The sequence below is a fragment of the Dictyostelium discoideum genome (assembly GCF_000004695.1).
Source record: "Dictyostelium discoideum AX4 chromosome 2 chromosome, whole genome shotgun sequence".
Taxonomy (NCBI): Eukaryota; Evosea; class Eumycetozoa; order Dictyosteliales; family Dictyosteliaceae; genus Dictyostelium; species Dictyostelium discoideum.
In genome coordinates, this window is record NC_007088.5 from 1,545,169 (window position 1) to 1,571,802 (window position 26,634).

A 26,634-nucleotide genomic window follows, 5' to 3' on the forward strand; every position below is an offset into this window, starting at 1 on the left:
AATAATCTTTTATCAAGTAACACTAATAATTGCACTTTTTTTAAATCTTCAAAAAAAAATTTTAATCTCTTTCAAAGATTAATAAACAATCACTTTTTATTGTAAGTGTCTTTTGAAAAAAAAAAAAAAAAAAAAAAAAGAAAAATCTATTTTCATTTAATAAAAAAATAAAATAATTTATTTTCATTCTATTAAACAAAAAAACTATTCTATTTTAAATATTATTATTAATTAAATTTAATATTTATTTTTAATTAATTATTTGTTTTTTTTTTTTTCCCATATATATAATGGATATTAAATTAAAAAATAATGATAAATATAGTGACAGAGATGTTGCGATAATTGGTATTGGCTTTAGATTACCAGGTAATAGTAATCGTGGAACAGAATTATGGCAAAATTTATTGAATGGATTTGATGGTATCGTTGAAACATCTGATAGATGGTCAGATTCTTTTAAAGATTTAGGTGAAATTCATTGTAAAGATGCTGGTTTAGTAGAGTTGGAGGATTGGGAGTCCTTTGATCCAATTCATTTTGGTATTAATCCTGCCGAAGCTAAACAAATTGATCCACAACAAAAACTATTATTAAAATCAACATGGGAAGCTTTTGAAGATGCTGGAATTGATCCATTATCATTACGTGGTACATATACAAGTGTATTCGTTGGTGCATCTGCTTCTGATTACTCAACATCGATGCCAGAGAATTATGAAAAGCCAAACTTTAATGTTTTCAATTCAACAACTGGTAGTATTGCAAATAGAATATCATATTGTTTTGATTTTCGAGGTCCATCATTAACTGTCGATACTGCATGTTCAAGTAAGTATTTCTTTTTTTTTTTTCTTTTTTAAAAAGGAAAGGGTCTAATATTTATATATATATATATTTTTTAAAAAAAAAGGTTCATTAAATGCATGTTTATTAGGTTACAAATCAATTATTAATGGAGAGTGTAATTATTCAATCGTATCAGGTTGTAATTTTATATTCAATCCCCATATTAGTAGAGGATTTACAACTATTAATATCATTGGTAAAAGTGGTAGATGTAAAGCATTCGATGAATCAGCTGATGGTTTTGTACGTGCCGAAGGTGTTGCAGTGTTAATATTAAAAAAGTTATCAATGGCAATCAATGATGGTGATCAAATTTATTCAATCATTCGTGGTGGTAATTCAAATGTTGATGGTACATTAAATAAAGGTAATTTTATGAAACCATCAAAATCTGCACAATCAAATAATATCATTAAAGCATTTGAATCAACAAATGGATCCATTCAACCATCCGATATTGATTTCTTTGAATTACATGGTACTGGTACACCAACAGGCGATCCGATTGAAGTAGAAGCAGTTTCAGATATTTTTAAGTCTGTCAAATTAAGTTCAAATCCATTATTAATTGGCTCAATTAAATCAAATATTGGTCATTTAGAACCAGCATCGGGTGTTGCATCATTAATGAAAATTTGTTTAATGTTTAAACATCGTCAGTTTATTAAAAACATTCATTTTAATAAACCAAATGGTGACATTAAATTTGAAGAATGGAAAGTTAAAGTAAGTACAGAGAATACACCATTCCCACAAAACAAACAAGTATCAATTGCAATCAATAGTTTTGGTATTACTGGTTCAAATGTTTGTTTGCTATTAAGTGAATATACAAACCAATCTAATGACGCACTTACCATAACATCATCAACATCACCAACATTATCAAATGATTTTAAATATTTAATACCAATTTCAGCAAATTCCAAAAAATCATTAGACGATATTAAAGAAGAGTTAATTAATAATTCATCAGAATTATCAAAGAATTTACCATTTAAAGATTTTATTTATAATCAAATTTATTCAAAATCAACAACATTAATCCAAAGATCAGTTATTTTTGCAAATGATTGGAATGATTTAAATTCAAATACTCAAATCATATCAACCAAAGGTAACATGTCTGGCAATTTTGTAAAATCTGCCGAGGATGGTGGTAACCAAAATGATCAAAGCAATGATAATATTCTTGTTTTTGTATTTTGTGGCCAAGGACCTCAATGGAATAAAATGGGCAATGAGCTTTATAAAAACTCACCAAAATTCAGAGAAACAATGGATTTAATCGATTCAATTTTTGAAAAACATTTTAAATACTCAATTCTATCAAAATTAAGATCAATCCAAGATGATGATAAAATTAGCATTAATGAACCAACAATGGCACAATCATCGATTTTAATGATTCAAATATCATTATTTGAATTATATAAACATTGGGGTATTATACCAACAATCATTATAGGTCATTCACTTGGTGAAATATCAGCAGCCTATTGTTCAGGTATGATTAACTTAGAAACAGCATGTGAAATCATTTACAAAAGAAGTACACTTCAAAAACAAACAGTTGGATTAGGTAAAATGTTAGCAATTGGATTAAATGAAAAACAATTTAAAGATCAATTTTCATCATCATCAAATGTTGAAATCGTTTGTTACAATTCACCATCATCAATTGTTGTTTGTGGTGATGGAATTGAATTAGAAAAAATATCAAATTCATTAAAAGAAAAACAAATATTTTCATTTTTATTAGAATCACCATCACCATACCATTCATCAAAACAAGAATTAATTAAAGATCAAGTTTTAGAATCAACCAATAATATTAAATCAAACAAACCAAACATTCCAATATTTAGCACAGTAACAGGTGAATTATTCAAACTTGGCCAAGACAATCAATTTAATTCTCAATACATATATGAAAATACTAGAAATGCAGTATTATTTGAAAAAGCAATTGAAAACATTTTCAAATACATTGAAACAAATAATCTTGGTAAAAATATTCAATTGGTAAAAATATTCAATTGGTAAAAATATTCAATTGGTAAAAATATTCAATTGGTAAAAATATTCAATTGGTAAAAATATTCAATTGGTAAAAATATTCAATTGGTAAAAATATTCAATATTGTAAATTTACCATGTGCAGATAATATCCATTTACCAGTTTTATTATCTTTATAATTGAATACAACTCTATATTCATTTTTACCACTTGAATAAATGTTTGTGGTTAAACATTGTTTAATTCCTTCGATTAATTGTAATGGTGATTTAAATTCCATACTATGAATTGTTAAATCTTGGTTTGGGAATGCTCTTAAAACATTATCAATATAACCACAACCTGGAAATAATGCTTTACCTTTTGCTGCGTGACCTTTTAAAAATCTAAATGGTTCTTCTGCAATATCAATATATGATGTATATGATATAAATGGTGATTGTTCATTACGAATACCAAGTTGATTAGTTGAAAAACCATTCTTTTTATAATTAAATACCGATTGTGATTGAGTGAAATAAATTCCATCATCAAATTTATAATGTGGTAAATAATAAGATGCTTTTTTAAATTGAATAGTTTCATTTCTGCTTGGTTCATTTAATTGACTTTTAAAATTAACATTATTAAAATGACAATTTTCATATATGTATTGACAATTATATACTCCTTATATAAAACAAAATGATATTATTAAAGATATTATAACAAATTCAGTTAAACCAATTTTAAATGAAAAAATTAAATTTAGAATATTAGAGATTGGTTGTGGTATTGGTTTATTATCAGAAATCATTATCAATCAAATAAATTTATTATTTAAAGAGAATCCATTATCAGAAATTAGTATCGAATTCACTTATTCAGATTCAACATTTATACAAGCTGTTAAAGATAAAATTCAACAAATGATTCCAGAATCAACATTATTATCATTTAAAACTTTATTTAAAACTATTAATATAAATGAAGATTTATTAGATCAAAATTTCAAACCATCTTATTATGATATTATTATTGTTAATGGTGTTAATTATTTAAATAAAGATAAACAACTCAATTCAACAATCAATAATATCAATCAAATTTTAATTTCAAATGGTTATTTAATTATAATGGATACACATTATAAATCAAAAGTAGTCGATAAACAAATTGAATTATATGAACAATGGTTATCATTTAATTTCAAATCTAACAACAACAACAATAATGATAATTTAACAAATGAACAATGGAATAATTTATTAGTTAATAAATTAAAATTTAAAGAATTCATATCAACATCATATGAACCATATTTATTATTTGTTCAAAAACCAACGATTGATGAAATCGTATTATCAAGTCAACAAAAGATATCAAAGTTAATATCATCATATGATCAAATTATTAAATTTGATTCAAATTTAGGTCACAAAGATAATATAATTTCAGATATATTAAATGATGGTAGTTTTGGTGTTGTAAGAATTACATCAATTGAGCAATTTGAAAAACATGTTGAAACAAATCCATTGACAGATAACTCGTTAATTCTTTTCTTTAGTTCAGTTAACGATTTAAATGAAATTAATTTTAATCAAGTTACATTTGAATATATTAAAATCAATCAATATTTATTAAAGACCAAATGTAAATGTAAACATATATTAGTTTCAAAGAATTCTCAAACATCTGCTGACGATGAAAATACATGTTCGAATTATTTAGGTACTTCAGTAATTGGTGCATTTAAATACTTTTCAGAATATATTGATTTAAATATATATTCAATCGATTATGGTTCAGATATTTATGAAATTAATTTAAATGATTTAATACTTCATAATGAATTAACAAATCCTTTAAAACATATACAAAGAGAATATATTATAAGAGATAATAAAATATACTATGAACATTTAAAATTAGAATCAAATATTAAAATGAAATATAAATCAAATTCATTCATTAAAGATACAAACAAATTAATGACAAAAGTTGAACCTCAAACATTAGAATTTAAATTATTAGCAAAAAGAGAATTAAAAGAAGATGAAGTCGAAGTTAGGGTTTTAGCAAGTGGTATTAATTTTAAAGACAATTTAACTTATCGTGGTTTAGTACCAAAAGAAGCAACAAATGAAATAGGTGATTCAACTGATCCACAAATTGGTTGGGAATGTTCAGGTATTATCACTAGAATTGGTAAAAAAGTAAATAAATTTAAAATTGGTGATTCAGTATTAGGTACTTGTTTTCATTCAGTAGCATCACATGTAATTACAAATCAAGATAGATTTGTATTAAAACCAGATTGTTTATCATATGTCGAAGCTGCTTCAATTCCATTGGTTTATATCACATCATATTATTCATTATTGGTTCAAGGTAATTTGGATTTTGAGGGTGATGAAGAGACTGTTTTAATTCATTCAGGTACAGGTGGTATAGGTTTAGCAGCAATTGAAATATTAAAAGCAATTGGATTTAAATCATTATTATTCGTTACAGTTGGTTCAAAAGAAAAAGAACAATTTTTAAGAGATAGATATGGTTCATTTATAACTGAAATTTATTCAACTAGAAATACTGACTATGTTCAAGATATAAAAAAGAAAATTAAAGAAATTAAAAAAGGCAAAGGCAAATCACTCACTCAATATGGTACCTTATCATATGGAGTTGATTTAATTTTAAATACTTTATCAATTGAATTTATGGAATCAAATTTTTTACTTTTAAATCAAGGTGGTCGTATCGTTGATTTATCAATCACCCATTTATCAACAACTGAAACAACTGATTATAATAAATTTAAATATTTCATTGGTTATTCAACTGTTGAAGTTATGACACCAAGTTTCTCAAAAGTTAAAAAAACACTTCAAATTGTTGTCAATATGATTAAAGATGGAAAATTAAAATTATTACCAATTATTGAATATTCAGTTAGTGAAATTAAAAATGCAGTAGAGTATATTAGTGAAAGAAAACATATTGGTAAAATCGTTGTAAATTTTCAAACTACTGAAAATGTAGTACAAGATTCAATTATTAAATTAAATAATTCATTTGAAAATAATTATCTATTCCAATCACCTCAATACAATTTAAATAATACAACATTTGGTAATACTATATTAATTACTGGTCAAAAAGGATTATCATTAACAATTATTAAATGGATATTATATTATTATCCAAATCAAGATAATAATACCAATAATAGTTTTATTAAAGATATAATAGTTTTATCAAAATCAACAATTAATTATGAATTAGAAATTGAAATTGGAAGAGCAAGAAAAAAAGGATTAAAAACAAATATTCATTTTAAACAAGTTGATATTTCAAACAAAAATCAATTATTCGAATCAATTGATGAATTATATAAATCAAATAAAGAATTAAAACCAATTGAAACTATATTCCATAATGCATTCGTACCAGTACAATCAGAACCTGAAGATATTGATTTACAACAAATTATTGATTCAAATAGTGCAAAAACAATTGGTGCAATCAATTTATATGATTATATTAGTTCAAAAGCTATGGTATTAAAGAATTATATAATTTCATCATCAATGGCATCTGTAATGGGTTCAACAAGACAATGTGGTTATTGTTGTGCAAATGCAGTAATTGATTCATTCTCGAAATATTTAAGAAGAAAAGGAATTCAATGTTTTTCATTAAAATATTCAATAATTGAACAAAGTGGATATGTCGCAAGAAATGAATCTGTTGAAAAGCTATTTACAACCACTGGTTTAAATACTATTTCAATCGGTACAGTTTTAGGTTCAATCGATTTAGCATTACAAAATCAAGATCAACTTAATAATAAATGTATTGTAGGCTTTGATTTTCAACTAGTTTCTAAAAGATCAAATCATCTTCAATATAAATTAGATTTCTATACCAATCAATATCAATCAAATAATGATGAATCTAATGATAATGATGAATTTTCAATCAAAGATCAAATTTTAAATAAATTTTCAGAGTTATTACAAATTGAAGTTTCAAAGATTAATTTAGATATTAAAATGGTCGATTATGGATTAGATTCATTAACAGTTGTAAATTTAAAAACATACTTGGATCAACAATTTGTAATCGGACCAAATGTTTTATCAATTTCTCAAATTCAAAAAATTACAATTAATCAGTTAATTAATTTTGTAAAAAATGAATTAAATAAAAAATCAAATTATAAAAATAATAATAATAATTTAAATAAAAATAAGAAATCAAATCAAAATAAACAGAAACAAATAATAGGTTCAACAATTAATTGGGAAAATGAAATAAAATTAGATGATTCAATAATAGGTTTAAATGGAAATCAAATAATTTTTAATAATGAAAATGAAAATATTGTATTATTAACAGATGCAACTAGTTTTATTGGTATTTATTTATTAAATGATTTAATAATTTTAGGAAATTATAAAAAAGTTTATTGTTTAATAAATAATAACAATTCAAAAGAAGAAGGATTTAAAACAATCATTCAACTATTAAAAGAATACAAATTATTTGATAAATTAACAAATGATCAAATTAATAGAATTGAAATTGTATGTGGTCACTACTCAAAAGAACAATTTGGAATATCAAATGAAGACTATAATAACTTATCAAATCAAGTTAATATTATTTTAAATTGTACAACTGATAGAAATTTAAATAAAAAGTATGAAGAATTTAATGAACAATTAGAAGGTATAAACCAATTTGTTAAATTTTCATTAAAAAATAAAATTAAGAAATTAATTCATTTATCAGCAATTGGAGTTTATCAAGAAGATCCAAATACTGATGATGATTATTATTTACCACCATTGGAATCAATTGATAATATTAAATCTGGATATTTACAAAATAGAATTGTTCAAGAATATCGTTTAAGAAATGCAAATAAAATTCATGGATTACCAATAATGATAATAAGATTACCATTTTTATTCTCTGATAATAACACAGGTATTGGTAGAGATAATGATATTGTTATGCTATTATTACAATCTTGTTATCTAATGAATACATGGCCATCGGAATTAGAGAATCAATTTTTAAATTTAGTACCGGTAACATTTGCGAGCAAATCGATATCATCAATAACCATATCTTCAAATGTTTGGAATCAATGTAAATCATTATCACCAATTAATAATTTAATTACATTTAATTTAATTGTTGATCATATTTCTTTTGGTACCATTATGAACCAATTATCAAATGATCTTGGTTGGCGTAAAATTTCAACATTACAATTCATTAAAAAATTAGATATTTATGATAATGAATCTTGTAAAACATTATCATCATTCATAAAGAATCAAAATTTCTTTAATAGTTTATCTATTGATGGTCAGTATAATTTTAATCAAGCTATCAAAAATGAATTAATTTCAAAAAATATATTTAATGGTTATAATGTTGATAAAAATTCAATAATCAAACATTTAAGTTATACTTTTAAAAAGAAAATATTATAAACTAAATATAAAAAAATTAAAAAAACACAGTCAAAGGTTTGTGTTTTTTTATTTTTTATTAATTAAAATCAAGTTTTTTTTTTTTTTTTTTTTTCGCCATTTTTAAAATTTTTTTTTTCTTTCTTTTTTTTATTTATTTTCTTATTCTTTTAAATAGACACTGGAGAAGTTTTGTTTTTTTTTTGATGAATAAAAAAAAAAAAAATAAAAAATTTAAAAAAAAAAAACCATCATTGAAACTAAGGGTAAAAGTATTACTTTTAAATTCAAAATAAAAAATAAAAATAATACCAAATAAAATAAAACCACAACCAAAAATAAAAAAAAAAAAAATTAAAAATTAATTTAATGAAATTTTGTAAAATTAAATTCGATAAATTAATTTTTAATTTTATATCTAATTCTAAACTTTAGATTTTTACCAAACCAGCATAACTCAATTTTATAAAATTCTTTATACTTTTTTTTTTTTTAAAAACTTCTCAAATATATTTTTTTTTTTATAATACCCATACCACTTCAGCACCTTGTGAATATATTTTTTTTTTCTAATAATATAAAAAAAATTTTAACACATCCAAATTGATCAGTTTTCTCAAAATGGCTAAATTTTTGATCAAAAAAAAAAAAAAAAAAGCATTGGAGTATAGGTTGTTTGGTTACCCCTAAGTAAATTGGGTGAAAAAAAAAAAGTAGTTTGGTATTACTGAACACACAATGTTGTGTTTACATATAAATATATAATAAAAAAATAATAATTAAAAAAAAAAATAATTAAAAAAAAAATAATTAAAAAAAAAATAATTAAAAAAAATTATATAATTGAAAAAAAAAAAAAAAAAGAACACCACACCCAAAATAATTTTCTTTCTTTTAAAAAAAAAAATTAATTATAAACAATAAATAAACATTAAGAGAAAGAAAATTAAAAAAAGAAAATAAATATCGCATCAGGGAAATCACCGATGCAATTTTCGTCATCAAAACAATCAAAAAATAAATTTTTTAAAAAATTCACAAAAAAAAAAAATTTCAAAAACCAAAATTTTTTTTTTTTTTTTTTTTTTTTTATTCATTATTTCAAACCTTAACAAAAGGAAAATCTTCACACCAAAATGAATAAACTCGACATGGACGCATGTCAAATTTATGATCCTGAAGAGTTTGATGCATGTAGGTGTGAAGAAATTTATTATAGTAGTAGTTCAAATGGTGATATTATTAATCCACAAGCAATCAGCGATCTAATCTTCAATGCTTTTCAAAATTTAGAAATTCATAATCCTGTGTGGGCAGAACGAGCTATTGAAATACTCAAAACAGTATATGAAGATACAAATAATTTTCTTTCTCGAAAAAATCTAGATTGTGGTAATGAATTTAAGGTTGCAATTACTAATCTAATACGTTGTCTCGAAATAAGGAAAAATTTAACCAGTTTTTTCGATTCATTGGATGATTTAATATCAATATTACAAGAGCTTGCTGAAGTACTCCCTCAAGATTATTGGGATTTTATAGATGCTATTGAAGGTGTTTTGATTGGCCTCTTTGAAATTCCAGATTAAAAACTGTTATTCACTCAAGATGTAACATAAATAGTTTAACTGTTTTTTTATTTTATATTAAAAATAAAATAATAATAATAATAATAATAATAATAATAATAATAATAATAATAATAATAATAATAATAATAATAATAATAATAATAATAATAATAATAATAATAATAATAAAAGAAAAAAATGAAAATAAAAATAGAATAATAATAATAAAAATAAAAATAAAAATAAAAAAAATATTAAAAATTAAAATAAAAATAAAAATAAAAATAAAATAAAATTAAATTAAAACGGTTTAAGATTAAAAAGATTATTAACATATATGCTTTTTCTGTAAGATTATAATATATTTTATTTAAATATTTTTTAAGTTATCATAAAGTGAATTAATAAAATTACCAGAACATAATTTTAAATTATTATTTTTAATTAAATTTTCAAAACACAATTGATTTTCAATTATATTATAATTATTATAATATGTGTAAATTGTTGTTGATTTTGGTAATGGAAATTTAAATTTACACATAGCACTAAATAAAATTAAATGATTAATTGATGGTTTTAACCAATCACTTGATATTGTACCTTGAAAAGTTGGACCTAATGATAAACAAGTTAAAGAATCTGGTAAATTTGGTAGATTTAATTGATTTAATGGTTGATTTAATTTTAAAGAACGTAATGAATTTGGAAATATTTTAAAATCTATAACTTCTTGAATACCATAACCTAATTCAATATTTGTTAATGTATTTGGAAATATTACTCTACTAATTGGATGCTTAAAATGGTAATCAAATATTATTGATTTTAAATTTTTCATATTCATAAATACTTTTGGTGTTAATTTTTCATTTTTATAACTTGAAAATTTAATTGATACAATTGATGTTGAAAAGTGATCACATTCAAATTGATCTTTAAAATGACTCGTAATTGTTAACGATCTTAATGAGTTACATTTTATTAAACATTGATTATATGGACCTTCATATTGTGTTAAATTTAATAATTGATTTGAAAATAGTGATGTTAAAGATTGTTCTTCTGATAAATGTATTTTTGAATGTTGAGGTTGTAATTCTGGTGAAACCAATTTTGGTTCTATAATTTTCAATGATTTAATTGAAGTTGGTAAATCATCATATTGTAATAAAAGTTTTTTAGTATATAATAAAACGTATGTTAATTCTAACGATTCAAGATTCTTTAAAAATGGTTTTAAATTTCTGAGTGATTGACTACAACTAATTGATAAATGTTTTAAAGTTGTCGGTATTGATTTAATGGGGGATTTAAAACAATGTTCACCAAAAATTAAAGTTTCCAATGATGGCGGTAACTCATCAACTTCTAATTGATGATTGAATTTACAATCAATTGAAAATATTAATTCTTTTAATGAGTTTGGAAGTGTAAATTTTTTAAATTTCTTATCAAATTCTCTACCAATATAAAGCTTTTCTAATTTATTTGTATTTAAAAAACAATAGTTATTTAAAGATTTATTAAATGATTCACCAAATTTTAAAACTTTTAATTCTTTTGGTAATACATTCTTTCCAATTTCACAATTAAAATGATAACCAAATTCTAAAAAAGTAATTGATGATGGTAAACAACCTTCATTAATCTCTGTATTAAATGAATCACCAAATGTTAAACTTGTTAAACTATTTGGTAATAAACCCCTAAATAACTTTTCATTATAAAAATCTGCAAATAACAATTCTTTTAAATTATTTGGTAATTTTTTAATTTCACATTTATGATAATTACTATATCCACTTTTATTCTTTTGACCAAAATCTAAATATCTTAATTTATTTGATGATTCATTAATACTACCATTACCACTACCATTGCCACTACCATTACCATTACCATTGCCACTACCATTACCACTACCATTGCCACTACAATTACCACTACCACCTTCTAAAGATTGAATAAATGGTATAGTTTTAAAAGATAATTGATCATTTAAAATTAAAGATTTTATATTTGAATGAATTGAATCATTTGAAAATGATGAATAAAATGAACCAACAAATTCTAGTGATGTTACTGAACGAGGTATGAACCCAGATTTAAAAATATTTGCTGATGGTCGATGTGAACTATTTTCAATTTCAACTGTATCAATATTCTCTGGTAATGATTCTAATATTGATAATACTCTTTGAAGATTATTTATATTTTTTTTACCACCAATAAAAAAATAAACCCTTTTCAAATACATTTTATATGGATAGTTTAACCAATATTGATATTCTTTATCTGTATTTATTTTGAAATCAACCCTATTAAAATTATTTAAAAAAATCATTTCCTTAAATATAAGATTTCTAATATATACATTTCTCCATAGTAAAAAAAATAAAAAATCATTATTATTTTCCATAAATTTTTAGTTTTTTAAAATTTATTGTTAGAAAAAAAAAAAAAAAAAAAAAAGTATAAAAAATTGATTATAAAAATTTATTTTTAGAAAAAAAAAAAAAATGAAAAATAAAAAAAATAAAAAAAAAAACCAAAATAAAAATAAAAATAAAAATTAAAAAAGAGGTGGTTTTTTTACTTAAAAAATTAATAACGACGGTTACAAACTTGGTTTGTTTCAGATTTTTTTTTTTTTTTTTAGTTTTATTTTTATTTGTTGATTTATTTTTAGATATTTTTGTTTTTTATTTACTTAAAATTTTTTGACTTTGTATAAACCAGATATTTTTATTATTATTTTACAAATCAAAAAAAAAAATTTCTTCTTTTTTTTAACCCTATAAAATTTCGGTTAAAAAAAAAAAGATAAAAAAAAACAATTGGATAAATAAAAATAAAAAATATAAAAATAAAAAAAAAAATATTATTATTAATGTGCAATTATTATTAATATTTATTTTAATTTCTTTTTTTTTATCATAAATTGAATTAATAAAATTATCAGAGCATATTTTTAAATTATTATTTTCAATTAAATTTTCAAAATAAAATTGATTTTCAATGACATTATAATTATTAAAAGATATGTAAATTGTTGTTGATTTTGGTAATGGAAATTGAAATTTACAATCAACACACAATAAAATTAAATGATTAATTGATGGTTTTAACCAATCACTTGATATTGTACCTTTGAAATTTGAACCTAATGATAAACAAGTTAAAGAATCTGGTAGATTTGGTAACGTTAATTGATTAAATTCAACCAATTTTAAAGAACGTAATGAATTTGGAAATATTTTAAAATCAATGATTTCTTTAATACCAAAACCAAATTCAATATTTGTTAATGTATTTGGAAATATTATCCCACCAATTTGTTGAATATAATAATGACTACTGAATATCACTGATTATAAATTCTTCATTTTTGTAAAAACCTTGGGGGTTAAATGTTCAAAGGCAAGGCTTAAAAATTCGATTGATTTAATTAATGACGAAAAGTGATCACATTGATAATGATTTGTGAAATGATTTGTTATCTTTAATGATCTTAATGAATTTGATTTTTTTAAAAACAAGTTATATGGACCTTCATAATTTTTTAATTTTAATAATTTATTTGAAAATAGTGAGCTTAAAGATTGATCTTCCAACTGCACCTGTTCTTGATTTGAATATGGATGCGACTGTGTTGAGACTAATCTCGGTTCAATTATTTAATGAAAATCAGTATCATTCAATATCCTTCTAACCAAAGGCACTAAAAATGATGTTAATTCTAATTTTTTAAGATTCTTTAAAAATGGTGATACATTCTCAATTGATTGACTACAATTTATTGATAAATATTTTAAAGATATTGGCAAAGACTCAATTTCCGATTTAAAATATCGCTCACCAATAATTAAAGTCTTTAACGATGGAGGTAACACACCAACTTCCAATGGGTGATTGAATTTACAGCCAATTGAAAATACCAACTCTTTTAATGATTTTGGGAATGTAAATTCGATAAACTCACCTTGATATTCTCTACCAAGATAAAGTTTCTTCAATTTATTTCTATTATAAAAACATTGTCTTGTACTTAAAGATTTATTGAATAGTTCACCAAATTTTAATATTTTTAATCTCTTTGGTAATACATTCTTCCCAATTTCACAATTAAAATGGTATCCAAATTCTAAATAAGTGATTGACGATGGTAAACAACCTTCACCAATCTCTGTATTAAATGAATCACCAAATGTTAAACTTGTTAAACTTTTTGGTAGAAATACTTTACCTATCTCTTGATTGAAAAAGTTTGGTAATAACAATACTTTTAAATTTTGTGGTAACCTTTTAACTTCATATATACTTTTTTTAAAACTATCTATACTTTTATTCTTTTTACCAAAATCCAAATACTGTAAATGACTACCACCACTACTACTACCACTACAATTGCCACCCTCTAGACATTCAATAAATGGTATAGTTTTAAAGATAATTGATCATTTAGAATTAAAGATTTTAAATTTGAATGAATTGAATTTTTTGAAAATGGTGAACTAAATGAACCAATTAATTCTAGTGATGTTACTGAACGAGGTATGAAGCCAGGATTAAATATATTACATATAGGTATTATTGAATTTGTTTCAATTTCAACTGTATCAATATTCTCTGGTAATGATAATAATGTCAATATCAATCTTTGAAGATCAAAAATTCTAAGACCTTGAAAACTAATAAAGAACCTGACCCTTTTCAAATAAATTTTATATTTATAATCTAACCAATATTGATATTCTTCATTTGTATTTATTTTGAAATTAACTTTTCTAAATATACTAAATAATTTCAATTCATTGATTATAACTTTTCTTAAAACTATATTTCTCCAAATTGAAAAAAATAATTTATCATTATAATTTTCTAAATTCATTTTTTATTAATTATGTATATAAAAAAAATAAAAAAAATAAAAAAAATTTGAAAATGAATTTTATGAAAAACCAACCTGAAAATTGATGAGAAATAAAAAAAAAAGCATGGAAATAAAAAACTAAATTTTTAATAAACCTTTTATTTTATTTTTTTTTTTTTTTCTTTTTATTTTTTTATTTATGATTTATAAATAAAAAAAAAAAATGAAGTTTTATTTAGATTTATAGTTATTTTTTTTTTTATTTTTTTTTTTTGTTTGTAATTATTAATGTTAATGGTAATTTTTTTTTTTTTTTTTTTTTTTTTTTTTTTTTTTTTTTTTGTTTTTTTTTTTATTGATGTAATATTGTAGTTTTGTAAGATGGTGGAATTGCAGAAGATTCAGAGGAAGACTCTTCATCAGATTCACTATTTGATGATGAGTAAGAAGATGAGGAAGAATAATTATTATATTCATCATGTTTTAATATTAATGGTGAGTTAATATTATTATGGTAATTATTATTATTATTATTATTATTATTATTATTATTAATATTATTTTTATTTGATTTTACAAGATGATTAAATGAAGCAGATGTTAATAATGAATATTGAGATGAATATCTATTATTTTGAGGTTGCTGTTGTTGTGGATCACTTAATAATAAAGCTCTCTTCTTTTTCATTTTTCTTAACCTAAACATCATTAAAACTGTTGGTAAAATTTCAGTCATAAAGAAATAAGCCAATTCAAATTCCCAACCCAAATTAAATGATGTTGTACCAGACTGATTTGGATCATTAATCGATTCACGAATACTGTACAATGTGATAATCGATCTAATACAAAAACAAACTGTACAAATACTACCAACAACTGCTGCTCTAATCGCCTCTGGTGGTGATTGTAATATACCTTTTCTTTTTCTTCCATTATTATTAATTAATAAATGATGACCTTTATTATTATTACCACTACTACTTATACCACCACTTATATTTATTTTATTATTATTATTAATTTCATTATTATTATTACCATTCGGTATTATTATATTATTACTATTATTATTATTATTATTATTATTATTATTATTATTATTATTATTATTATTATTAATATTATTACTATTTATAATTTTATTATGTTTATCTAATTTTTTAAATGATACAAATAATAAGATACCATAAATTAAGAAACCAAATCCTGCAACTAAAAACAATCCACTAATTATACCTTCAATGATTTGATCTAATAATAATCTTCTATCTTCAGTTTTACCCCATATTGTTAAGGTTACAATCCAACCAACCAAAGCTAAAACCATTATCGTTGTGAATACCACTACTCTTGGTATCCAAATATTCCAAAAATCTTTTGCCGTTGTAAATGGTTGAGAGAATCTTGAATATAATTCCATCCAAAATAATAATAAACAACCATATCCTACAAACAATAACATACTTGATACCTCATACCAAATAAGAACAATATCATAGTTATTAATCTTTTGTGATGAAAAAAAGAATCCACTTCTTACTAAATAAATTTAAAAAAGAAAATAAAAAAATAATAAAAAAAAAAGTTAATAAATTGTTATTATTTTTATTTATTTCTTTATTTATTTCTTTATTTTTGAAATATATTTACCTAACATTGTAACAGCAATGATAAAATGAAAAATAAGTTTTGGTTTTAAATTTTTTGCACCATTTCTACTATATATGAGTATTCTAATTAATTGGAATAATGCCCATAAGAATAGTAATCCATCTATAATTCCTAAAATATAATATAAATTTATATTGTATCCATTAATATCATCATCACTGTTACCGCTACCACTACCACTACTACTCTTAAGTTTTAACCTAAGAAATGATTCAACCAACATATTTAACTATTCTATTCCCTATTACAACTACTATAAATATAACTATAATTGATTATTATAATTATTTTATAGTAGTGTTTTATTTATTTTATTTATTTTATTTTATTTTTATTTTATTTTATTATTCTTTATTTTATTTTATTTTAATCAAAAAAAAAAAAAAAAAATAATTAAGATGGGTAGTAGGGAAATGAATTAATTTACAAATAAAAAAAAAAATAATGATGGGTGTGGAAAAATAAAAAAAAAAATAAAAAAATAAAAAATTAAAAAAAAAAAATAAAAAAAAAATGAAAATTTTGGAAACCGTTGCCTGTCACATAACAGGATAAAAAAAAAAAAAAAATAAAAAAAAAAAAATAAAAATAATAAAAATAATAAAAATAATAAAATTATAACAAAAAATCAATAAATGGACTAAAATGGAATAAAAACAAAAATAAAAATAAAAATAAAAAATTTTTAAATGATATTAATTGGAAACTCAATGTTTTGTTTTCAAAAGATAATTAAATGTGAAAATGAAAAAAAAAAAAAATGGGTTGGGATTTTATCTTAATAAAAAAATATTTTTTTTGGCTTTTTTTTTTTTTTTTTTTTTTTTTTGGATTTTTTTAAAATTAAAAAAAAAAAAAAAAAAAAAAAAAATTTATAATTTTTTTAATTTTTTTTAATTTTTTTTTTTTTTTTTTTTTTTTTTTTTACTTCATCACTATTTATTGCCTATATCTTTAGCTTTTGTTGCTTTTGTTGTATTTATATTGTACCCTTTCAAACTTTTTTTTGTTTTTAATAGAATAAAAAAAACCATATTATTTTTATTACCGATAAATATATATAAATATAAAAAAATAATAATAATATAAAATGGCCTCAAATCAAGAACTCGTTCAAATCGCCACAAACTTTTTATTAAATGCACCACCATGCGAATTTATGGAAGTTGTTTCAGGTAAGAATTTAATTTAATTTATTTGGAATCAACAATGAACAACGAAAACATATTCGTCTCATAGATAGGATTTTTTTTTTTTTTTTATATTTATTAGGTGACAGTGTGTGGTGTGTTTAGTTTTTTTTTTTTTTTTCCTTACAATCAAATTCTTAATTCTTAAATATTAAAATAATTTTATTTTATTTATTTTTGTTTTAAAAACAGATGTTCGTGCTCTCCTTCCAAGTGAATCATTATTAAATGCCTCAGCTGGTTCAACATTCAGAGAATACAATACATCACAAATGGTTAGTGTACAAACATCAAAAGGTTCAGCTTTAATTACCAAAGAAGGTGAAATTAGCAACAACGAATATTTAGATCCAAAGAATAAACAAGTTATTACTTATGATCATATTAAACAAGTATGTTTTTAATTATTTTAGGGAAAAAAAAAAAAAAAAACATACCATACCATACTAACATAAAATTTATAATTTATTCAATTTTTACCAAAACAAAACTTTTCAATTAATGATCAATTTACAAAAAAAAAAAAAAAAAAAAAAAAAAAAAAAAAAAAAACCTGCAAATCTTTGTTTTTGTTAATAATTTAATAGGAAGTCACTGGTGAACGTTCAGCATCAGGTGAAATTGAACAAGATATTGAACAATACAGAGCAGCATTTGATGAAGAAGCAACCAAATATTGTAATGAATATTATCCAAATGGTGTAAGTGCCGTTTATGGTACCAAAGTATCAGAAGGTATTAAAATTACCGTTTGTATCTCTACCTGCATATACAAACCAAACGCTTTCTACTCTGGTAGATGGAGATCAGTTTGGACCTGTACTTTCAAACCAGGTAGTGGTAATGTAACCTCAAATGGTAAAGTTCAAGTTAATGTTCATTACTTTGAAGATGGTAATGTTCAATTAAACACTGTCACTCAAAAACAAACTACTTCACCATCTGCTGTAAGTTTTATATTCATATATATATATTTTTGAATTCAAATTAAAAAAAAAAAAAAAAAAAAAAAATCAAATAGTTACTAATTAATTTTTATATTTATTTTTTAAAACTTTAGGATGCACAATCAACTGCAGTCAATGCATTTAAAGCAATTGGTAAAGCTGAACTTAACCTCCACACCGCACTTGATAACAATTACTCCACTATGGGTGATACCACATTCAAAGCCCTTAGACGTGCTCTTCCAATCAATCGTACCAAAATCAACTGGCAAAAAGTCAAAAACTTCAAAATTGCCAATGAACTCAATAAATAAATTTAAAACTAATTCACTCTTGTTCACCAATTCTATATTAATATCTTGTCACACGTAAAATAAAAAATAAAAAATAAATAAAAATAAAATAAATAAAAATAATTATTTATTTATTTACAATTAAAAAAAAAAAAAAAAAAAAAAAAAACCAAAGTTTAAAAGAAGAATTGATTGTTAACTTTATAATTAAATTCCAATTATTGATTTTATTAAAAATAGTAAAAAAAAAAAAAAAAAAAAAAGTTTTCCAGTTTTTTTGTTTAATTAAACAACAAAAAATTAAAAATCCCAAATTAACATAAAACTAGATTTATTTTTAATGAGTGAATTTATAATTATAAATTATATATTTATTTATTGTAGAAACAATTAACGTTTACTTAAACCATCTAAAAATTTTTTCTCTTTTTTCTTCTTTCTATAAAGGAAAGAAGCCAAACCAGCTAAACAAACTGTGGCACCAGCACCAATAGAAAGTCCAGTGGCAAGTTTCCAATTTGCTTTATCATCTGATTCGCAATCACCTGTTTTTTTATTTTCAACATTCAAAAGCATTCCAAAATCTTTATAAAAAAAAATAAATAAAAAAAAAAAATAAAAATTAATATATAATGATAAATTAGAGGGGGAGAGGGGTTTAATAGATAAATACCTGGGTCAATAATTGATTGTTTTGAAAAGTATGGAACTGAAATACCAATAATTGAAGTTTTTTTATTTGAGCTATATGATAAATCTTCGATGTTGGCAGTGATTGGAGTGGTGGAATCCAATTCAGCCAAAGATACAAATCTTGCAACCATGCCAGATTCAGAGTTTTCAGTTGTACTCCAAAGGTGTTGATTATAGGTGGTAGTAACAGAGTTACTGATTGAACATTTTTCAACATCTTCATTTTTAACGATTGTATCTGTTTGAACGACAACTCTTAATGAACTTAATTTTGAACGGAATGGCCATTTCATTGTTTTAAATGATAGTTTTAATGATTCTGCTGGAATAATGAATGAACTTGATGCAAATGTAATGTTTCTAGATTTTTCAAAGTATTCAAAAGTTGCTTCTAAATATGATTTATTTTCCAATGTAATATTGAATATCCATTGATTTGGAGCATTTGAACTACCATTCCATTTTGCATTTGATAATGGGAATGAAGTTTCTTCAATTATTGCATTATTAAAATCCAATTCTTCAATTCTAACAATTGTAATTTTATAACCAAACCCATCATTATCACCATTGTTATCAACATCGATTGAAGGGGTTTCTGGATTGGTTGGTGGGAATTTTGGAATAATTCCACCTGATGTTTCATTACAAGAAATACCAGTGAATCCATCTGCGCACTTACAACCAAATGATGTACATATACCTTTACCACTGTCTGAATTACAATCACCTGGACAACTACCAGATTCTAATGTTGAATAGGTGAAATAATAATCATTTGCAACTGGTAAACCATCAACAACCAAATCTATTATATTAGTATAGACTTTTGATGTTGACTCCAATTCACATGTTAATTCAGAATGAGACTTGATTTCAACATTACTACAATGTTTATTACCAATATTAAGTGTTGCCATAGATTTTGATCCAATACCAAAGTTTGAACCAGATACAGTTAAAATACCACCACTTGCATAAACTTTGGATGCTGATGAAATAATTGGATTTGCATAGGTTAAATACATCAAGTCAGTGTTTGTTACTGATTCATTTAATAATCTAATATAATTGAAGCTACCTGAACCTTCTCCAATTGTACATATTATTTGATCACTTGATAATGGTTGTGAGATTGGACAATCAACTGAATTAATTATTAATTGAACTGAACCTAAAGTTGGGAAGTTTCTACCTTTAATTGTAATTAAACCACCAATGGTTGATGGACTATTTAAATATTCAATAACAAATGGTGCACCTGAAAAATTGAATGGTTCTGATAGAATATCGTTTGCCTCAACTAAAACTTTCCCAATTACTTCTTTACCTTCTCTAGTTGAACATTCTGCATATGTATCATTACCATTTAAATATTGACAAACCATCATCTCTTCTCCAATAGTAATAGTTGTTGCGAATTCTACAAAATGTAAACCTTCAACAATGAATACATTGGATCTTGATGGTTTTTGATAAAAGTTTGTGATGATTGGTTTTGGTTCACATGTAAATTGTGATGAATGTGAGTAATCGCTTGGGCTACATTGACAAATATAACTACCATTTCTATTTTCACAAACTGTATTTAAACCGCATTCATTCAATTCCTTTGATGAACATTCATCAATATCTTCACAATAGGTACCATTATTTGAAAATCCATCAATAGATGGGCAGACACATAAGTATGAACCAACAGTATTTTGACAAGAAGTAAATTCACCAAAACATTTGTTATCTTGGGTTTCGCATTCATTAATATCATCACAGGATAAACCATTTAAATTATAACCTGGATCACATGAGCATTCAAAACTACCAATTGAATTTTTACAATTTTGTTGGCATCCACCATTTTTACCATCTAAACATTCATCAATATCCTCACAATAGGTACCATTATTTGAAAATCCATTGGATGGGCAAACACATAAATAAGAGCCAGCAGTATTTTGACAAGAAGTAAACTCTCCAACACATTTATTATCACCTGTTTGGCATTCATTAATATCATCACAAGAGAAACCATTTACATTATAACCTGGTTGACATGAACAATCAAAGCTACCAATTGAATTTTTACATATTTGACTACATCCACCATTATTACCATCTAAACACTCATCAATATCTTCACAGTAGGTACCATTATTTGAATATCCATTAGATGGACAAACACATAAATATGAACCATTTGTATTTTGACAAGAAGTATACTCTCCAACACATTTATTATCTCCTGTTTGGCATTCATTAATATCTTGACAAGAGAAACCATTTGAAATATAACCTGGATCACATGAGCATTCAAAACTGCCAATTGAATTTTTACAATTTTGTTGGCATCCACCATTTTTACCATCTTGACATTCATTAATATCATCACAAGAGAAACCATTCAAACTATAACCTGGCATACATGAACAACTAAAACCACCAATTGAATTTGTACAATTATGTTGACATCCACCATTTTTACCATCTAAACATTCGTTAACATCATCACAAGAAAAATCATCATTTGAGGATTTAATATAACCAGTTGGACATTTACATGAATATGAACCAATTGAATTTTCACAAATTGATGGTGAATTACATTTATTGGAACCATCTAAACATTCATTTTGATCTTGACAAGAGAATCTATCTTGTGGAGGATTAATAAAACCTGATGGGCATTTACAGTTATAGCTGCCAATTGAATTATCACAAACTGCGAGGCTAGAACCATTACATTTATGAGTATTTAAGCTGCATTCATCAATATCCAAACAAGAAGCTCCATTCTTTGAATAGCCACTTTGACAAGAGCATTCAAAACCTCCTGGATTATTTGTACATATTTGACTACATCCACCTTTATTAACCAAACATTCATCTACATCGATACATGATAACCCATCGGTACTCTTTATATATCCCGCTGGACAATTACAATTGTAACCACCTTGAGTATTTGCACAGGTAGCTGGTGAAACACACTTTTGAGCTCCAGTTGCACATTCATCAACATCTATATAGGATATTATTTCAAAAAATATTAGAGTCAAACTCTATTTTATAAAAAACAAATAAATAAAAAAAACTAATCAATACTACTTACCAGTGCAACCTTTTTTGTCTGAATTGAGTGTATAACCTGTGTCGCAGCTACAGGTGGATGAACCAAATGTATTGGTACATATTTGAGCACAACCTCCATTGGAAGTAGCACATTCATCGATATCGATACATGATAATCCATCTGTACTCTTTGTATACCCAGCAGGACAATTACAATTGTAACTACCTTGAGTATTTGCGCAGGTAGCTGGTGAAACACATTTGTGAGTTCCAGTTGTGCATTCATCAATATCAGTTGAACATACTGGGAAATTTGTATATCCATTTTGACATACACTTTGACCCTAAAGTATTAATAATAATAATAATAATAATAATAATAATAATAATAATAATAATAATAATAATAATAATTTAATTAGAATTAAAAATTTTTATTTTCCCAACTTAAGTTTTTTTTTTTTTTTTTTTTTTGTTTTGTAAAATAAAAAAATACTTACATAGTCCCAAACTGAAACTACTCCAACTTTGGCTCCGGGACTGCTTTCACATGATGCTCTACCAGCTTGTGAAACAGATGGAGAAGAATTTACTTCGAAAACTGTATTTGGATATAATGGGACATCACATTTAAATGATACAAAATATCTATTTGTATTATCCAAAGTATCATTTTGGTTTGACCATGGTGAAGTTGTAGCTCCATCACCACAGGACCCACCAACTGAACGAAAAACAGACATATCCGTAATAACTCTAGCCATTTGGCAATCCTTTTTATTAATATTATTATTTTTATTATTATTATTATTTTTATTATTATTATTATTATTTATTATTATTATTATTATTATTATTATTATTATTATTATTATTATTATTATTATTATTATTATTATTATTATTATTATTATTATTATTTACATATTTTTGAAAAATTAGTAAATTATTTAAAAAAAATAAATTTCATTATCATTAAAAATAAACATACAACTGAATTTACTTGATTATTTTTTATATTATGATAGTTCCAAGCTTTTAATGTGGCCCCAGCTGGGCAATTTGGTGCTGCTGTATAACCAAGATAAACATTGTTTACACCAGAAGATGTTATACACTAAATTCAAGGATAATAAATTTAATAATAAGTATACAACCATTTCAAAAAAAAAAAAAAAAAAAAAAAAAAAAAAATGCAAAAAAAAAAATACAAAAAAAAATACAAAAAAAAAAAAAAAAATCAATTTATTATTATTTTTTAATGGTACTTACATAAGAAGAACTAATTAAGGTTGAGCCTGAGTGACAATTATTGCTACCCTTTATTATCGAATATTACATAGTTTAAATTATTATTTTTGATTTTTAATATTTAAATATTAATGATTTGGAGAAAAAAAAAAAAGAAAAGAAAAAAAAATAAAAAAAAAATAAAAAATAGTTGATGTTAGTGGGGGTTAAAAAATTCCGAGTGATCGATTTAAATCACACACTTACAGGATTCCATGTGTATCCACTTGGACAAATTTGTCCAAATGAAAAAGAAGTTAAACTATTTAAAAAAATAAAAACTAATAATAAATTAGAAATCAAATTTAATTTCATTTTTTAATTATTATTTTTTATATGAAAAATTGAAAATAAAGGGAATAAAGGGATTAAAAAAAAAAAATGATATTGTTGCTGGGAAAAATTATCATTGCGCGGAGTTTGTGTGAGAAAAACGTTCGAAAAAATGAAAAATAAATAAAAATCATTGAAAAGGAAGATATCAGTGGTTTTTTGAAATGAAAGCAGTTGGAATGAATCCATTTAATAAAAATATATGCTTGTCGGGTTTTTCTATGACAGATGATCATAGATAGAGTAGATATTTTGGATTTCAAAAAATATCACACACTTTTTTTTTTTGATTTTTATAATTTTATTTTTTTCATTTTTTTTTTGATTTTTTTTTTTACCAACCGTCAACCAGCACCAATTTTATTTAATTTCGTCAAAAAAACAGTTCAAAAATTAATACGATTTTTGACTATAAATAATACCAGGGTCTTAAATGAAATAAACAAATTTAACATTATGATTCTAAATTTGTAAAATTTTTTTATAAAAAAAAAAAAAAATTTTTTTGTTTTTATTATTTTTTTTTTTTTAAAAATTTTACAAATTTAGAATCATATTGTTAAATTTGTTTATTTCATTTTAATTTAATAATTTCATATTTTATATCTTTTTTTTTAAAAAAATATAAAATAATAAAGATAAAAAATTCTAAATTTGTTTATTTTATTTTAATTTTTAATTTTATATTTTATATCTTTGTTTTTTTTTTTTTTTTTAAAAAAAAAAAATATTTAAGGATTTAGGTTTGGTATAATAAAAATTATTAACAACTCGAAAAAAATAAGATTACATAGATTTATAATCTCCCCACTCTTAATTAATATATAATTTCAATTTTCTAATCATACAACTTTCATTCTAAATATGAATAATTCCAACACGGGGCACATAATCAATTTTTTTTTTTTTTTTTTTTTTTTTTTTTTTTTTTTTTTTTTCAAAAAAATTTAAATTCATTTAATAGATTTTCTGTTATTACTTTTTAAATTATCTTAAAAATTATTTTATAATATAAAACTTTTTATATCAAAAAAAAAAAAAAAAAAAAAATTTATTTCTTTTAATTTCAATTATAAGATAATTAAAAATTCATTTAATAGATTCTGTGTTATTATCCTTTTAAATAATCTTAAAAAATATTTTATAACACCAAAAAAAAAAAAAAAAAAAAAAAAAAAAAAAAAAAACAATTTCTTTTAATTTCAATTATAAAATAATTAAAAATTCAAATAATAATTATTTCATTAAAAAAAATAAAAAAAATAAAAACAAAGAAAGAGTATTTAAGGAATGTAATTTCTTTTTTTTTTTTTTCATTTCAAAAATAAAACAATTAAAACAACAATTAAACTCAAACAAATAATATCAAACAAATAAATAAAAATGACACACACTAAATTAAAAGGTAATATATTAAAAATATTATTTTTGAAATTATTATTATTTTAATTAACTTTTATTTTATTATATTTTAATTTATTTTTTATTATTTTAGAAGGAGACGTTTCACCAAACTTTAATGCACCAGACCAAAATGGAATTCGTTTAACCTTGGATGATAGTAAATTCCAGAATAAAACTATAATAATTTTCTTTTATCCAAAGAATGAAAGTAAATCTGGTGCAAATATGGCACGTGAATTTAGAGATAACTATCAAATTCTAAAAACATTACAATGTGAAGTAATTGGAGTTAATTATGATGATCACCAAAAAAACCAACAATTTGCCCAATTTAATGATATTCCATTTTCAATGTTATCTGATACTGATGGAGCAATTGCAAGAAGATTTGGAGTTCACAAAGATTTGTTAATTTTTCCTTCAAAAACAACATTTGTTATTAACAAAGAACATAGAATTGATACTATTTATTCGAATCCAATTAAAGTTGAATCACATCTAAAACAAGCATTAAAAGCTGTTGAAAAAATGAAAAATTCACCACAAAATTCTACCAATCATACTGTAGCTTCTAATACAACAACAAACCCTGCTGTTAGTAATCCAATTTCATAATTTTTAATAATAAAAATTGTTTCCTCCGTTTCTAAATTAAAAAATATTTTTTAAAAAAAAAAAAAAAAAAAAAAAAAAAAAAAAAAAAATAAACAAAAAAAAAAATTCTTCAAAATAAATATTTTTATTTTTATTATTATTTATTTTGATTGCAGTAACAATGTAATAATATTTATTCTTTACAAAAAAAAAAAAAAAAAATAAAAAAAAAATTAAAAAAAAAGTTGAAAAAAAAAAAAAAAAAAAAGGATTTGGTTTTTTTTTAGGGATCTAAGTAAACTGGGCGTTCGTGTGTGCAATATATAATTTTAATTTGGAATTCTTTTTTAATTTTTATTT

The 26,634-nt window shown here is 22.8% G+C and overlaps 7 protein-coding genes and 1 pseudogene across 7 annotated transcripts; 4 read left to right on the forward strand and 4 right to left on the reverse strand.

Annotated features, from left to right (window-relative positions):
* Positions 1-290: 290 nt before the first annotated feature.
* Positions 291-8,361, forward strand: DDB_G0272428 (annotated as a pseudogene; the record flags this gene model as incomplete).
* A 1,115-nt stretch (positions 8,362-9,476) lies between these two features.
* DDB_G0272164 (hypothetical protein) lies at positions 9,477-9,929 on the forward strand (the record flags this gene model as incomplete). The annotated part of the gene is made up of 1 exon (XM_640147.1): positions 9,477-9,929. One exon carries the CDS (start codon positions 9,477-9,479, stop codon positions 9,927-9,929), a length of 453 nt encoding a protein of 150 aa, XP_645239.1.
* Positions 9,930-10,281: 352 nt separating this feature from the next.
* DDB_G0272162 (hypothetical protein) lies at positions 10,282-12,171 on the reverse strand (the record flags this gene model as incomplete). The annotated part of the gene is made up of 1 exon (XM_640148.1): positions 10,282-12,171. The coding sequence occupies one exon, from the start codon at positions 12,169-12,171 to the stop codon at positions 10,282-10,284; it is 1,890 nt and encodes a 629-aa protein (XP_645240.1).
* Positions 12,172-13,591: 1,420 nt separating this feature from the next.
* DDB_G0272278 (hypothetical protein) lies at positions 13,592-14,805 on the reverse strand (the record flags this gene model as incomplete). Its single annotated transcript, XM_640149.1, has 2 exons — positions 13,592-14,164; positions 14,338-14,805. 2 exons carry the CDS (start codon positions 14,803-14,805, stop codon positions 13,592-13,594), a joined length of 1,041 nt encoding a protein of 346 aa, XP_645241.1.
* A 334-nt stretch (positions 14,806-15,139) lies between these two features.
* On the reverse strand, positions 15,140-16,684 carry DDB_G0272432 (hypothetical protein; the record flags this gene model as incomplete). Its single annotated transcript, XM_640150.1, has 2 exons — positions 15,140-16,329; positions 16,441-16,684. 2 exons carry the CDS (start codon positions 16,682-16,684, stop codon positions 15,140-15,142), a joined length of 1,434 nt encoding a protein of 477 aa, XP_645242.1.
* Positions 16,685-17,551: 867 nt separating this feature from the next.
* On the forward strand, positions 17,552-18,912 carry acpB (subunit of heterodimeric actin capping protein cap32/34; the record flags this gene model as incomplete). Its single annotated transcript, XM_640151.1, has 4 exons — positions 17,552-17,636; positions 17,844-18,043; positions 18,239-18,598; positions 18,712-18,912. The coding sequence occupies 4 exons, from the start codon at positions 17,552-17,554 to the stop codon at positions 18,910-18,912; spliced, it is 846 nt and encodes a 281-aa protein (XP_645243.1).
* Positions 18,913-19,281: 369 nt separating this feature from the next.
* DDB_G0272434 (hypothetical protein) lies at positions 19,282-24,258 on the reverse strand (the record flags this gene model as incomplete). The annotated part of the gene is made up of 6 exons (XM_640152.1): positions 19,282-19,475; positions 19,565-22,641; positions 22,687-22,997; positions 23,154-23,426; positions 23,645-23,770; positions 24,151-24,258. The coding sequence occupies 6 exons, from the start codon at positions 24,256-24,258 to the stop codon at positions 19,282-19,284; spliced, it is 4,089 nt and encodes a 1,362-aa protein (XP_645244.1).
* A 1,401-nt stretch (positions 24,259-25,659) lies between these two features.
* Positions 25,660-26,295, forward strand: DDB_G0272280 (AhpC/TSA family protein; the record flags this gene model as incomplete). The annotated part of the gene is made up of 2 exons (XM_640153.1): positions 25,660-25,681; positions 25,772-26,295. 2 exons carry the CDS (start codon positions 25,660-25,662, stop codon positions 26,293-26,295), a joined length of 546 nt encoding a protein of 181 aa, XP_645245.1.
* Between the last annotated feature and the right edge of the window lie 339 nt (positions 26,296-26,634).